At 37.6% G+C, this 15,370-nt stretch overlaps 1 protein-coding gene across 4 annotated transcripts; it reads left to right on the top strand.

The window, feature by feature from the left end:
- The first annotated feature begins 7,966 nt into the window (after positions 1-7,966).
- LOC111907106 (uncharacterized) lies at positions 7,967-11,717 on the top strand. 4 transcript variants are annotated; one of them, XM_023902898.3, is made up of 9 exons: positions 7,967-8,170; positions 8,338-8,429; positions 8,784-8,870; positions 9,390-9,436; positions 9,631-9,688; positions 9,947-10,048; positions 10,269-10,382; positions 10,896-11,131; positions 11,318-11,717. In XM_023902898.3, exons 2-9 carry the CDS (start codon positions 8,357-8,359, stop codon positions 11,498-11,500), a joined length of 900 nt encoding a protein of 299 aa, XP_023758666.1. In that variant the 5' UTR covers positions 7,967-8,170; positions 8,338-8,356; the 3' UTR covers positions 11,501-11,717. The 4 variants fall into 4 exon arrangements, with proteins under 4 accessions (XP_023758666.1, XP_023758667.1, XP_023758665.1 ...); XM_023902899.3 differs by having other exon boundaries at positions 8,331-8,429; positions 10,272-10,382; XM_023902897.3 differs by having other exon boundaries at positions 7,968-8,170; positions 8,331-8,429.
- The last annotated feature ends 3,653 nt before the right edge of the window (positions 11,718-15,370 follow it).

Here is a 15,370-nt window from a genome sequence, read left to right as displayed (position 1 = left end):
AATACTTTGGAAAGCATTTGTGAGTAAACATCGTTTGATCATATCATTTCATAAACGTATTTCTTGTCTGAAAACCAAAACATAAAACAACCATAGTGTTAGAGTACAAAATCCCAGAATAACTCATGGTGCGGAAAACAATGTGTGTGTAGGATGTGCAGCTACCGTGCCAGCTCCTTCCCCTTCGATGAAGAGGTACCTGAAAACAAAACTGTAAACTGTAAGCACAAAGCTTAGTGAGTTCCTCCGTCGTACCACATACCATAAATTCACATAACATACAAATACTGTCAGGCATATCTGGATGCCCGACCTACCCCTTCGGCACTTTCGACCGGATACTGCCTAGCATATCTGGGTGCTAGCCTCCCCTTTGGTCCTTTCGACCGGATACTGCCTAGCATATCTGGGTGCTGGCCTCCCCTTCGGTCCTTTCGACCGGATACTGGGGACTATTTCACCCCTTTACTACTACCACATAACATGTATCACATAATCACATTCGATCTAACATAACTGGGCATGACTACCCCTTCGGCCCTGTCGACCTATGATGTCGGGGACTATCTCCCCTACCACTACTAGCATATAACATATCGTACTGGATCGTATCATAACAGATAATAGCAAGCCCAGATGATATCACAAAGACCATCATCTAACATACGTCTCCTACTGGTGGGCCGACATTGTGGCCTTAGACCCACCGCTACTGGAAGGCAACTCACCTCGAAGTAGCTGCTGATCTGTGCGGGAATCCTCTGACTGCTGCCGCTGCTGCTCCGAAAATCCTCCGGCTATAATTCCTACAAAACAGTTAGTCATACACTGCTAACTGTACTTAGGGTAAAATGACCATTTTACCCCTGACCAAGTACAAGTCAAAGTCAACTTCTAGTTGACCTGACTCGCCGAGTTGGTTCGCCAACTCACCGAGTCCCTATCCTTCCATTTGACCCTATACCCGTCTCTACTCGTCGAGTTAGGCGATGACTCGACGAGTTTTCCTTCTACTTGAACATCGATTGAATCTTCATCCAACTCGCCGAGTTGTATGAACAACTCGTCGAGTTCATTTCCAACTGATACACAAGTCCTGTCCTTGACTCGCCGAGTTGTATGAACAACTCGCCGAGTTGTATGAACAAGTGGTCGAGTTCATCTTCATCCATAAGAAGATTGCCTTGGACTCGCCGAGTCCCATGAATTTCCAGGACAATGGCTTAGTTCGGAATGTTGGGTCACTCCCCAGTACTCCCTAAAACCTTTCCACACTCAACTGGGTCCTTTTGACCCTCAACTGATATGGGGCAGAAACCTTGGACTCGCCGAGTCCAAGAATGGACTCGTCGAGTCGGTCACATCCCCTCACTAAAACTTCGATTTCTGATGTACAACCCTTGATCAAAAGATGGATCTATGCTTTTACAATCGATCTAGCATGTAAAGTTACAACCTTTACGTGCTTGCATGGGACTTTGAGCTCAAAAGGTCCTATAACAAGCTCTTACAATGCATGGGGCCTCCTTTGAGTGCAAAAGCCACGCCTTTCTGACTTGTAACCCCTCTAAGGACCTAGATCTGAAACATCAACCCCAAACCATGCTTGCAATCATGGTTAGTGACCAAAATGGCTTAGAAAAGCCCTAAAACTCCACAAAATGGGATCTATCAAAAGAACAAACAAGTTATAGACTTTATACCTTCTGTAGAATGCAAATGATGCTCAAAATCGGATCCCTCTAGCCTCCTCTTGATCCTTCAAGCTCTTCCTTCCTTCCTTGGATCACAAAACACTAAAATCACTCCAAATGCCTTAGATTGCTTCAATAACGGCTAGGGTTTGCTATGGGGGTCTTTTGGGAGCTAATGGGACGAAGGAGGCTGAGTTAAGGTGTTTAAATAGGGTCCAAACCCTCGGGTTAGGGTTTTTATCCAGACAGGTCCTACTCACCAAGTCCACAGCTTAAACCCCGCGTCTCATCCCGCTTCTACTCGGCGAGTTTGTCCTTCGACTCGCCGAGTCCAAGGCCAAAATGCAAAAATATTAAGAAAATAATATGTACCAAGAACCAGGTGCTACAATTTCCTCCATCCTGGTTGTTGTGTCTAACCACCGGTGGGTTGGCTTGACCAACAGTCCCACTGAAGTTTCCTCCTTCCAAATGCCCTTCACTTAATTCGGGTTGTACAATCGGCATTGAAGGTTCTTCACGATTCTGCTGAAGCAGACGCCTAGTTTCATCCATTTGACGATCCAACATCGTCTGAATCATCAATTGTACACCAGCCATTGTTATCGGCTCAGGTGCAGCAACTACAACTGGTATTTGCTCAATCAATGGTGGTTGATTCCTGTTTTCATCCGCGTTTCCAACGCCACTTCTGGTTCTTACCATTTTGATCTATACACTGAATAAGGTGAAATTAGATCCTCATCCATGATAGATAATAAAATCATCCTTATCACTCTGAAATGTTTACATGCTAGTTCTAATATCGTAACCATACGCTTAGAATCCTACACACATAAGGTTTCCAGATCCGGTTGGCAACAAACCATAGATCCGAACAAATAATATCATATATGGCTACATATAACATTTAGCATATAAAAGCATTTTAGGCAGCGTCCTAAAATATACTAGTGCTCGTGTCTATAATATATCAAACACACATCTCACAATCTCCACTTAGCATTCTAAGTTTAAGTTTAGAAATCCTACAAATTTCTAGTTCGCTTAAACTAATGCTCTGATACCAACTATGACATCCCCAAAATATGGGTCAGAAAAGACCGGTTTCATTTATGCTTTTAAAATAATTTCAGAGTAAATCCTTTTGATTTAAAAGAGTTGCGGAATTTGTTCCCAAAAACAAAGTATGATAAATATTTACCAAAGCATTTCATAAAGAAATGTATTTTCATTATATAATCAAAACTCGGGATGTCATGTTCCGATACAGACACAAAAGCATAAACAACAAAAGATAGACCATACAACAGTTACATATAACAACTGGTCTAATAAGCAAAATAACTTGATGATTCATCCATCTTATGCCCTCGCGCCACTACCTGTAATACAAATAAACTGAGTGGGTCAGACTTGGGAGCCTGGTGAGCATATAGGGTTTTCAACCCGCAATAAATAATTATATTTAATTTCACCAACCAACAATAACCCGATTACCCATTCCCGTTATCCTCACTTTACGTCCCTAAAACAACATCTATCTCAAGGGACCTAATCTAGGATTTTCATCGGGACGGACATTACTGCAAAGGGGTTTCCTCAACAGTAGATGTCCTAAAGGCAACCATGAGGGGGATAGAGTACACTGGTGAACACATCGTTCACAACACCTACAGGTTATGAGTCTGCTAGCATTCCACAAGACTGTCTAGAAAGAGTATGTGGTCGTTATCCATACCCTGCTGAATAACTAGATCAACAACAACAACATCGAGGCCTTTCATCTGTTTATCACACATCAACTATCTACCCATGTTCTACCCAACATATTAATTAGTAGATAAAAATATATATTTTTATACATAGTTTAAAACCTGTATAGCATTCTCATTCAATACATATTCCAAACAACAGATGAGACACATACACATAACACGTATTTCATAGAGAATAAATCATATCTATGAGATAGAAGAAAGTGAATATACATTCACACATATACCAACAAAATATACACATAACACGTATTTCATATAAAATACTTCATAATTATGCGTTAGAAGAAAGTAACTACACTCACTTGATCAGAAGATGATCAGACAACACTACGACTTGTAGAAGTAGTATTCTTCAGTAGATCTGGAAGATCTTCACAAAAACTGGGCTTCTCGCGGGCAGAGATTCGGCTCGGGAATTGAACTTCTCGGGATCTTCGGGGCTTCAGGACTTGCTTCGGGGCTCGAGAATGATATCGGGGCTTCGGGGTATAAGTTGCACGCAAAACGAGGAAAATTGGGGAGAGAAAGAAAGAATTTTGGCAAAAGAAATCGACAGCCTCGCATGCCCTTTTATAGAGGTTGAAGCCTCGCATTACGCTGGGCGTAATGCTCAGTACGCAGGGCGTATGCTTCGGATTCGTCACTACATGCGTCATCGGAGCACTCGAGTGCGAGGCAGGTCACGCTTCGATGTACGCTGGGCGTAGTTCAGATAAGCTTGCTGACTCCTTCGGATATCCATCCGATTTAAAGATTAAATCATAAATATTAATTATTTAAAAATTTCAGAAATTCATATCTTCTTCATACGTACTCCGTTTTCGACGTTCTTTATATCCACGCGTAGGTGAGACTACGCTCTACAACTTTCGTTTAGACTCCGTCGGCTAATTTTGATTTTATTTTTATTATTTATTTTTAGTAGGTCGGGACAGGAAAACTCCGTTATAAATTCATAACTTCTTCATCTGACGTCCGTTTTCGTCTGTCTTTTCACCATTGCACTACTATCAATGAGATCTTCGATATTCCTTTAGATTGTTTCGACCAACAATCACTCGATCCCGAATTCGAGTTTCGGGCTACATACTGCTAAGTTCAAACTTAGAAAAATCATAACTTCCTCATACGAAGTCAGATTTGGACATTCTTTTTGTGCACGCTCTCGATTTAATGAACTCTACAACATTCGTTTAGATCACTAGGGCTAAATATCGCTCTATCTTAATTTTGTATTTTACGTCATTCAGCATCGTGCCGGTTCTGACGCGAAACTTCGACAGATCATAACTTCTTCATTATAACTCGGATTTCGGCATTCTATATATATTCGGAAACCTCGTTTCAACTACTACAACAGTATCCATAGATATCGACTTTATCTAATATTTCATTTTGACTCTTATTTTTTATTCTTAATTCAATTATGACACACAATTAAGTACAAGACACATAATACTCAAATAATACACGTCTATTATTTCAAAATGGGTTACAAAGGTTAACCTAGACTATTACATCAACATTAATGACAAGCCCAGAAACACAGGCGTTACATGATTGTACACACTGCTCCAACTCGTTTTCTCTTAAACTCTTTTCTCATTATAGAAAAAATTGTTTCTTTTGAAAATTCTTTCTCAAATCCTCAGTTTGAGTCCAAAAACACCCGGAGGTGCATCCGAATCCCTCAAACCAAGGCTCTGATGCCAACTTGTAACAACGTAAATTTTCAAACCAATTTTTTTCTTCAATTTAAAACACATTTATAAATCAAGCTGGTGTCTTCCTGTGGTCCTGAGAAGTACCTGAAACACATAATACATAACACGGTAAACACGAAGCTTAGTGAGTTCCCCAAAATACCACACACAACTCATTAGCCACTCGAGGATATAACTCAGGAAGACCCTCCGGTCAATGTGTCTCAGTGGGACCCTCCGGTCCCAAAACTCGGGTGGACCCTCCGGTCCTAACTCAACAAGCTCATAATAATAATACTCAGCATAAATCACAAAGACATAATGCAGGATATCACATAACTCAAGTAAGCACATAAGACCCTCCGGTCACACATAGATAACACTTATGGTAAAGTATAGTGAGAAGACTCACCTCGCAATAACTCGGATAATCTCGAACTCGACTCACTGGTCTAGCCTCCGCCTAACACAACGATAATTATCCCTAATTAATAATGGCCAAGGTTCTAAATGGCGTGAGGCGTGACATGGCGGCAAGGTCAAGCCTCAAGCTTAACGAGCCATGGCGTTTTTCAAGGCGTGATGTAAGGCGGCGATTTTGTATTAATTTAAAATTATATTACCATGTAAATATAAATTTATATTAAATATAACTTCTTTTTAGAAGTGTTAGATCAATAACTAGTAACAAAAATTTAACGAAAACCACAATATATGTATCTCCGATTAGAAAAGACATAACAAAGAGCAAAAAACCGTGTCTCAAACGAAAAAACACGCGCCATAACGCGCCATGACGCGCCGTATCACGCCTAGCCACGCGCCACGCCTAACAGCAACGTTATGAGGCTTTTCGTAACGGCAGAGCCACGCCTCACGCCATGGCGCACCTTGGCGCGGGCCATGGCGCGCCCTTTAGAACACTATTAATGGCTCTAACTAAAGCTAGACTAACCCTTCTACAAACTCACAGAAGGGTAAAAGACCATTTTACCCCTCCATGTGCTTAATAGTCCACAAATTGACCAAACCCTAAAAGTCAACCAAAAGTCAACGGTAGGGAGTACGTTGCGCGTACCAGCTCTCTACGCTGGGCGTACTCAGCTGCCATGCAGGCATCAGGGATGTTCGACCCCTACGTTGCGCGTACTGGGATTACCCCCAACGTATGCCCCAACTTCACACTTTCTCACTCATTTGGTCTTAATCAGTTAAGACCTTGGCTCATATCACACATCTGGACTCCTAAAAGCTCTTACTCCATAAAGTCAGTGACTTTAAGCCTTTGCATGGCTGATATGGTCACAAGCACACATAACACTCACTTTCTTATCTCAACAAGCTCATATCTCATGCATGGCTTGATTCCAACGTCCAAGATTGGATTTTTATGACATTACACCACTAAATACACTCAGGGGGGGGGGTGTGATCAAAGTCTCTGGAGCTCAATATCTCATAAAATCTCCAACTTTTGGGACAAAGCCCTAAAATACTCTAATAAGATGCACAAATCAAAAGAGTGAGAAAGCTTGAAGCTTTATACCTCTATATGAAGCTCCCAACTCAGATATGCTCAGATCCAAGGGCCTGGACTCTCACTCCTTCTTCTCCAAGGCTTCTCCTCCGCTTCAAGAATACACAAAGACTCTTAAAGGCTCTCAAAGGCACTCACAAGCTCTAAGAACGAAGGTTTAGGGCACAAGAGGGTTTGTTTTCTGAGAATGGTGGTCAGGAATGAGGCCATCATATCCTTCATATAGGGAACTCACCCTAAATTAGGGTTTTCACTCTAGGCTTAGTACGCCCAGCGTACTAGGTGGCTTCCGCGTCAAATACATGCATATGAGTACGCTGAGCGTACACTCGCGTATGCCCCGCGTACTCATTAACACCCTTTCTCAATAAAGGCTAAAATGGTCAAGTGCTCGAAAGATTAAGGGTTACAAAGTATGCCTAGACTTAGGATGTTACATGTATTTTTAAATATGTTTTTTGAATAATACAACGATAGATTTGTCTAATGTTTAAATTACATATTTGTTTATGTGAATAGACTTTAGGCACTGTTTGATATGCGACCGAGTAAGGTCAGACATTTTTGGCTGACTCGATCAGCTGAAAGTGTTTGATATGCAAAATTTGGGCGTATGACTCAAAAAGTAAGGTCTGCACGAGAAAGAAGTTGGCATATGGCTGACTGAGAAAGTAAGCAAAACTTTCCAATAGTACCCTTGCCCTTGGAGCCCTAGGAGGAAAAGTGTGTATATGGACATTACAAGAATCGAACTCGGGTCTCCCTTATACAAACACAGGTCTCCCTTATACAAACAATGGTGTTTAGCGGCAAGCTAGATGACTTTTTGTGTTTTAATCCCTAAAATAATATATTTAATGTCTATTATGCTGGAAGTTTTTCTATACACTATTATTATTATTATCAATCACTATATAGAGCATCAGGGATAAAATATTCATTTTGCACCGGTCAACACATTCAGTCAGATGTACAATCAAACAACATGATTTCTTATTCAGTTAGAATTAATTATTCAGACAGGTCTTCCCAATCAGCATTTTCTCAATAAAAAAACTATCAAACGTGGCCTTAGTATGTGTATGTAGTTGTAAGTTGTAAGTCTGCATGGGTATATTATATATCTGAATCGGTTTTAAAGATCAATACGTTTGTGTCCATGTTCACACGATAATAATATGATATAAACGATTACTAAGTTATAAAACACAAAACTACCTGAATAACGAAAGAGGGGTCGAACGGACGCAAAGTCTAAACTTGAGGGACCTGCAGAAAAACTACTCGTCATCACTAAACAACAACAAATCCCAACCAGCAAATCCATTCGGAAAGGACATTTGATTTCATCCCTGTAACTAGAATCCCTAAAGCTGCTTCAAGATTTCAAAATGGGTTCTCCTAAACACACAAAGAAACGCCATTCTCCTCCTCTTCAACTTCCGTAAACCTGTCGTAAGTCCACACATTTTAAATTATCATTTTGATGATTTCTCATTACCAATGTCAGCTTTTGCTGTTCGCATACCTTTCCCTTACAGAAAATTTTCAAATCTTCGCTTTTGGTCCAGTAATTTGGGGTACTCCCTGTTCGTAATCTCACAGTTTTTGGCAGTTTGCAGGTCATTTGAGCGCGTCTCAATGGTATGCTCCCTCGGTGGTGGGCAAATGACAACCCTTCTGGAAGGAGGGAGCACCTCGCAGATAATGGCAGGTAGAGACAAAAAAATATGCTTTTTGTTCGTTGATTGCTATCATCATCATCATCATCATCATCATCTATGATTATTAATTACTTTCTATCTTTTTAATACCCCATTCTCCCATGGCGATCCACTTATAATAATCACTCGGAGAGGTGGATGCTAAGTAGCTTCGGATCCAAAATTAGAAATCAATTCTTGTTTGTTTGGGTGGGAATATTTCATACATTTCATATGTTGTGATCAAACCAAGTTAATTTTTGTAATCAAATAGTGTGGTTAGGTTAACTCAATTGAGAGGAAAAGGAAGAGAGTAAAAGTGTTAATATGAAATAGTTTCTTGAATACCTTTTTTTTTTGGACAGAGGATGTAGGCTGTTGGAAGTTAGCAGCTCAGTATATTCAAAGAGAACTTAAAGAGGCAGATGAAGTAAATTTGCTTGATGAAGAAGGTAGATTTTTTGATTAATTATTTGTAATTAGAAAATAATTCAAGAATTCCTTCTTATTATGTATAGTTTGTGGGGTCATAGAAACCTTCATGTGGGTGTATATAAATTAACAGAAGAAAAACATTGGATGTATATAAATTTTAAACTCATTCAATAAAAATCCATCAAATAAGTCATTATTGTAACAAAAAGAACATTGGACATAAAAAGACTAGTAATGTACTTTCATTTATTTATGTATTATAGCATAGCATCTTACTTTAATTTCTTTCTATTACAACAATTACATTTCATCTTTTTTCTTATTTACTTACTGAAGGTTACAAATGGCCCCTGTACTTTCTGAAATTACAAAAACCAGTCACTAAACTTTCTGCATGTTACAATATAGTCCCTAGGAGTTCTGAGAATTACAAAATAGCCCATGCAGTATATGATTTTTGAGAAATACTCTGTTTAACTTCAATATATTTGTATACTCATTATCTATTATCAAAAAATTATGATTTCCCAATGCAGATATGCATGTATTTGGTTTAAGGCCTATGATGGATCCTTTAATCTTGGTGAGGTTTCAAACAAGTTTACTTTTTTTCTTTCTGGTATTCTTTTCATGTATTGCTTGAAATCTTTGCCCCCTCTCCTCAAAAGGGTAAAAGAGGAAATATAAAATAACTTTTTTTTAATGACAAAAACACACATTATTGATTATTCTCATGTTCCTGATGCATTTCCCATTCATTTTAAAATCAACTTGTAGGTTTGTTGTGATTCTTGCAAGAAACCTTTGAAGGTTAGCCAATATGCAACTCATGCAGGTATCATTATTTTTCTTGTTTTAGATAAGCCCTTTTATGTAATTTTACATGTTTTAAAAGCTTCCAGCTACCAACACTCATATACAAATAAAAGCTTTCAGCTTCTAGCTTCCAGCTACCAACTTCCAACTAATTTTGTGGAATACACCCTTAATATATACTATAGGCTATGTTAAATGTTAATATGACATACATACATATAACATACTTTATCTTAAAAAAAAATTATTTATGTAATTTCCACTTCCATTTTCACAGAGATTTGCAAGTCATTAAGTTCAGTAACAGACAACACAACAGAGATTATCCAAAAGAAACCTCCAAGAAAGGAACGCAAGAAGTTGCAAAATACTATTTCTAGTATCCTTCTATGAAACAAACTTAACCCCATGTTTTTTTATTACTAACAGCAACATACTTATACTTTTTACCCAATAATAACAATGTACTTTCTTTGTCATATATTGCTATTTTGTTGTTATGATGTGTAAAAAGTAAAGTACATTGCCTATATTGGTAAAAAGTGTAAAGTAAGTTCATATAATTTTCTGCAATTTTGTTGAGCTTAACTTGAAGGTAGCAGAGGTTAGTAAGCCTCAAAGATCCGAGCTTTTTAATTCTGCTGCTTCAAATTCTCATGTGGATGAACAAACCCTAAAACCAACTTCATTTCCTATAAAAGCAAAACCAAAAGGTATCTTCCTTCTTGTCCTAATTCCATTTTACTATTTCGCTAATCCATGTTTTGTTTAAATAAATTGTTTGGTTTGGATTTGAAATTTGGCAATGAAAATTGTGCCATTTAATGTTTTTGGTGAATTCTATTTTAGTTCATTAGGGTATCTCTCAATTGTGTAAAAGACATGAATGCCCTCCTCATCCTCATCGTAAAAATTAACCCGTGGTGAAAAAAAAATTGCTAATTTTTTGTTCCACCCATTTATGGAACAAGATGGACGTAAATGCCCTCATCCACATCAGTGAAAACAGCTACTCTTGATAGCTTGTTATTGTAAAAGACGTAAATGCCCTCCTCATCTACATCGGTGAAAATAGCCCTAGAAACTAGTAAGCTCGTCATTAGGACAAAAATTATTTTTATTTTGTCCCACCCAAAAACATGGAATCCATCTCTTGTTTGTGTAAAAGACGTAAATACCCTTGTCCTCTTAAAAAAAATGTTGTCCAATTGATGTTTATGATGCAGGAATATCTGGTGTTCCAGCACCACTTGCAACCAAGATTTTCTATTCTCAAAGAAATCAACGGCTCAGAGCTGCAATAAGCCACATGTTTTACACATCATCATCATCATCATCATCATCATCATCATGTTTTGATCATGGCTTAAACAATTCAGACAACAACAACATGCCACTAAGAACATCGACTCATGCTTATTTTCATCATAACAAAACCGATGACCAATGTGAAAAGGAAAAGGTATGTATGCATAAATAATCTTTGCTTTGTCTTTCTTTAGGTAATAATATTAGTTGAATTTTGAGAAACTATGCTTATTGACAAAGAGAAAGAGGGGCATTTTTGGCACAAATGGAAAGATAGACATATTTTCTAAAGATGTCATTGTTGAGCATTTTTTCACAGGATGTGTTTTGATCAAAACAGCTAGAGAATCATGTCACATGTAATATGGAAAATTGTGATCAAATTCCTGCAAAAAGATCAGAAGCTATTTCAGATGAATCAAGAACACTCCTTCCTATGAACTTTTCAGACCAGTTTCATGCAAATAACCATTTAGGACCTCAAAGAATTCATGTAGGAAGTTTAACAAATGATTCTCTTTGAAATCATTATCCTTTTGATAAAACTTAAATCAAATTTGCTAATTTTTGTTATTATTATTATTAATAGCTGCTTATCATGGATATTAGCTGTAAGATGATAGTCATGTGTCTTCTTGTTTGACAACATGGTGTAGTTATTATTTAGACAAACTTAAAATAATTTTAGTTATTCTGCTTTTTGTAATATAAAATATTTATGAGCAGTTCTTGTTTGACAACATGGTTGTATGTTCCTTGGTGTTGCTCTTATTCTATTTATTTATTACTAGGTTATAACCTGTGGAATATAACGTGTGAATATTTTTAAAATTATTATATAAACAAAAAAAATATTAAATGTCAACAAAAAAATACAGTGTATTTTGGATTGTAAGTAATCCTAAATTAATGTGATTAGTAAAATAAAAATAATACTTTAACATGGATTTTGAAACGCTTTTTTGTATACAACAGTGAAGTTTTATTGGTCACATTATAATTTTTATTTAAAATCAAGAACTTTGATCTTTCTCTGCATTTTATTTTGGATAAATCAACATATAATGTTTGAAAACGGTTCTCACAAAACTATCTCAATTTGAATTTTAATTGAGTTTTATTGTTTAAAGGTGTTAAAGACAAACATTATATATTTTAAAATAAAGTTAGTTGTTTAAACTTTAAACTCTAATAAGATTTCTATGTTACGTTTAAACAGAGATGAAATACATGAATTTAAAAGAGTAAAATAAATATTATTTGAGGATGTGCAGATACATCTATCGAAATTAAACTTCAAAAAAGACAAACTTTTTAATGACAACTTAATTATAGATTGTTGGTGTTTGGTGAGGTATAATATTTTGTGTTTTTGTGAGGTATAAATATTAATCCTTTTAAAATATCCATGTTTAATTATGATTTTTAAATTATTAACTTATTCTATTAAGTTTTTTATTTTATTTTTTATTATTTTATTTTTTAAATGGCAACTTATTCTATTAAGTAACATCTTAAAGTATTCTAGGTCTAGTGAAAATTTGGATAAATATATGATAATGTGCCCCTAGCAATCGCTAGAAGTTGCGCTCGGTCGCGCTAAAGGCACCTCAAAGCAGGCCGTGAAACAAAGCTACTCACAACATTGCCGCCCTGACGAAGTCTCGTGCCAGCGGACGTCCCTCGAGAGTTGGACCCCCGCATGGAAGGTTTAGCCCTCAGCGGACGCCTCCATTCCGCGACAAACCCAACAGGTCCGAGTGATAAGGAGTATGTTCAGAGCATTACTATCTGAACCAATTGTTAGCTCTGGCACTACGAGGAACACGATTAACCAATCAAGGCATCAGATCCTGTCGGACCTGACGACATTGTCCTCCATATAGACTCGTAGGAGGTCTCAATATAAAAGGCCTCATCTGCCACCTCAAACAGTAAGCCACACTCTCCTAACTCTTACCATACACTCTCAGTTCAGTTTCAGTCGCTGACTTGACCGTCAGAGCGATTTCCCGGGAGCTTCTCCCGGAGAACGGCTGACGACTTTTCCATGTTGCAACCTCGCAAGTCTTCCAAAGCGATCAGAAGCACCTTGTAGCCACTAAGAACCACCGCATCTATCAATCGAAAACCCAGGTCGCATCATTTGGCCCCATCCGATGTGTGACAACAGATAACCAAAAACCGCACATCATCAAACTTGAAGATGACAACTGAAAATACCGGCGAAACTAGCAAAACGTCGAGAAGCCCAATCAGATCCATGATGTTGTTAGAACTAGACATCACTCCCATTACCACATTACACCAGTTGACAACCGTCGTGACTAATCCGACGCAATCCAGTGACCCAACGACGATCAGCATCCCGATGAGTGAACTTTGGAGGCCAAGAGTGGAATAAGTGATACCGTTCGCGAATAGGCTGCCACAAAATTTTCCGTTCCACAACCATCAAGCAACGTCAATTTTCAATAACATGACACCGCTGGTCGTACAAACCCCCGGTGGAGTCATTGTTTTCACGCAAGCGATGCCACCATTGGTAAATCAAACCGCCGGCGAATAAACCACCATCCTCCACACAACCCCGTTCACAACAATCACACAACACCAATAACAACAAACCAACCACTTGCAACAAACCCGCCGTTTACCCTATAACCTCAAAACTTCCATGACCCAACTCCAACACATTTTTCAGCGTACAACAACCCATACCTCACCCAACAGTTCCAACCCAACTACAATTTACCAGATTATTCGTTGTTAAAAACTTGGTGTTGTGGGTGTTGGAATATATTATGTACCAGATTATTCGTTGTTGATTTTAGTGATTTTTCGTAAAAAATTAGTCACGATAGAGGATACGACATATTTTTGTCCATCATTAATTCGATACGAAATTACGAACTAAGACGAAGCAGTCTGTGTGTGAAAGCCTCTTTTACATTGCCAAACTTTAAGCAACCGTAAACATGATAAAAACATTAATAAAAAGTTAAAACATGTCACCTACCTAGACCTGACAATGGGTCGGGTTTGGAGCGAATCAACCTTGATCCAAACCCTTTTAACAAATTTCAAAATCCGATCCAAACCCGCTCCATAACCCGCAGGGTTTTGAATAATCAAACTCATACCCTTATCCACCGAATCAACATATATCCAAACCCGCCCCATAACCCGTAGGTTTTTTGAATAATCAAACACATTTACTTAAATCATAAAATCACATTTATTACATGTAAAAAAAAGTTGATTTAGTATACACATTACATACTCGTGGACGTTCGATTGGAATTAAAATCATTATTGTAGTTACTTCCGATAAGTTTTTGACCATCGATTGCATTGATAGAGAATAACAATTACAAATTTTATTCCGGTTGATAAATGACTTTATTGATTTGTAAATGAAATTGGTGATTACATGATGAAATATAAATGAAATGACATCATGATTATTGGGAGAAGACCGGAAGTCTAGAAGTTGAGTCCTATGTAAAAACAGTTTAGTCCTCGAGTCCTATGTAAAAACAGTTTAGTCTTTGGCTTTTTCTCTTTGGACTTTCGATTGGATTTTAAAGTAAAATTTAGGAAGTATAAAATATAAATGTATAATTCTGAAATTTATATGGGGCGAGTTATAAACGGAGCGGATTGGTGATGATGCATACCCAACCCTTTTAATAAAAGGGTTAGCGGGTACGGGTCGTTAACAGGTAAACGGATCAAAAAATGTGCCCCAAACCCGTATAATTATTAAGGGTTTGGATCGGATCAGGGTCAAAACCCGCTCCATTGCCAGGCCTACACCTACCAAAGAAATGATGTCCGGATTTAAGATATGAGGTATTTCTGTAGGTTTGTCATCTTTTTACTGTTTGGAAACAAAAAAATAATATAATACTAAAGATACAAATATGTCTTATTATTTCAATTATTTTTAATCCTTTGGCATTCACCTTTGGCCTTATAAGGACCTAAACTTTTTAAAATTCGACATTTTTTAAGTTTTTATTTTGTCATAATCCAATTATTGTTCTAAAGGCAAAGTGGTTGTTTGCTTATTGTTAAAAGATATACAATACCAGCTCCTTCAAGCTCTTAACCTATAGTTCCTTGAAGCTGTGTTCACCTTGTTTCCCATAATATTTCAACCATCCAAATCATGCCTCTCACAAAAAAGTTTAAAAAACTTATGATACCACTAGAAGCTATTAAATCAGCAACAAACAATTTTTCAGATGACAACTACATTGGAAGAGGAGGTTTTGGGAAAGTATATAAAGGAGAACTTAATGTTCATTCGAAAGGGCAAACCGTTGTTGCTTTAAAGAGACTAGATCCTGCATATGGGCAAGGAAACCCTGAGTTTTGGAAGGAGATA

The sequence above is a fragment of the Lactuca sativa genome, chromosome 5, assembly GCF_002870075.4.
Source record: "Lactuca sativa cultivar Salinas chromosome 5, Lsat_Salinas_v11, whole genome shotgun sequence".
NCBI lineage: Eukaryota > Viridiplantae > Streptophyta > Magnoliopsida > Asterales > Asteraceae > Lactuca > Lactuca sativa.
This window is presented reverse-complemented; position numbering and strand designations above follow the sequence as displayed.

Excerpts from the sequence above, each read along its gene's own strand:
- LOC111907106 (XM_023902898.3), top strand. The coding sequence starts at position 8,357 with ATGGTATGCTCCCTCGGTGGTGGGCAAATGACAACCCTTCTGGAAGGA. Across the intron at positions 8,430-8,783 it reads CACCTCGCAGATAATGGCAG|AGGATGTAGGCTGTTGGAAG; the intron begins GTAGAGACAAAA and ends TTTTTTGGACAG. Across the intron at positions 9,437-9,630 it reads TGATGGATCCTTTAATCTTG|GTTTGTTGTGATTCTTGCAA; the intron begins GTGAGGTTTCAA and ends ATCAACTTGTAG.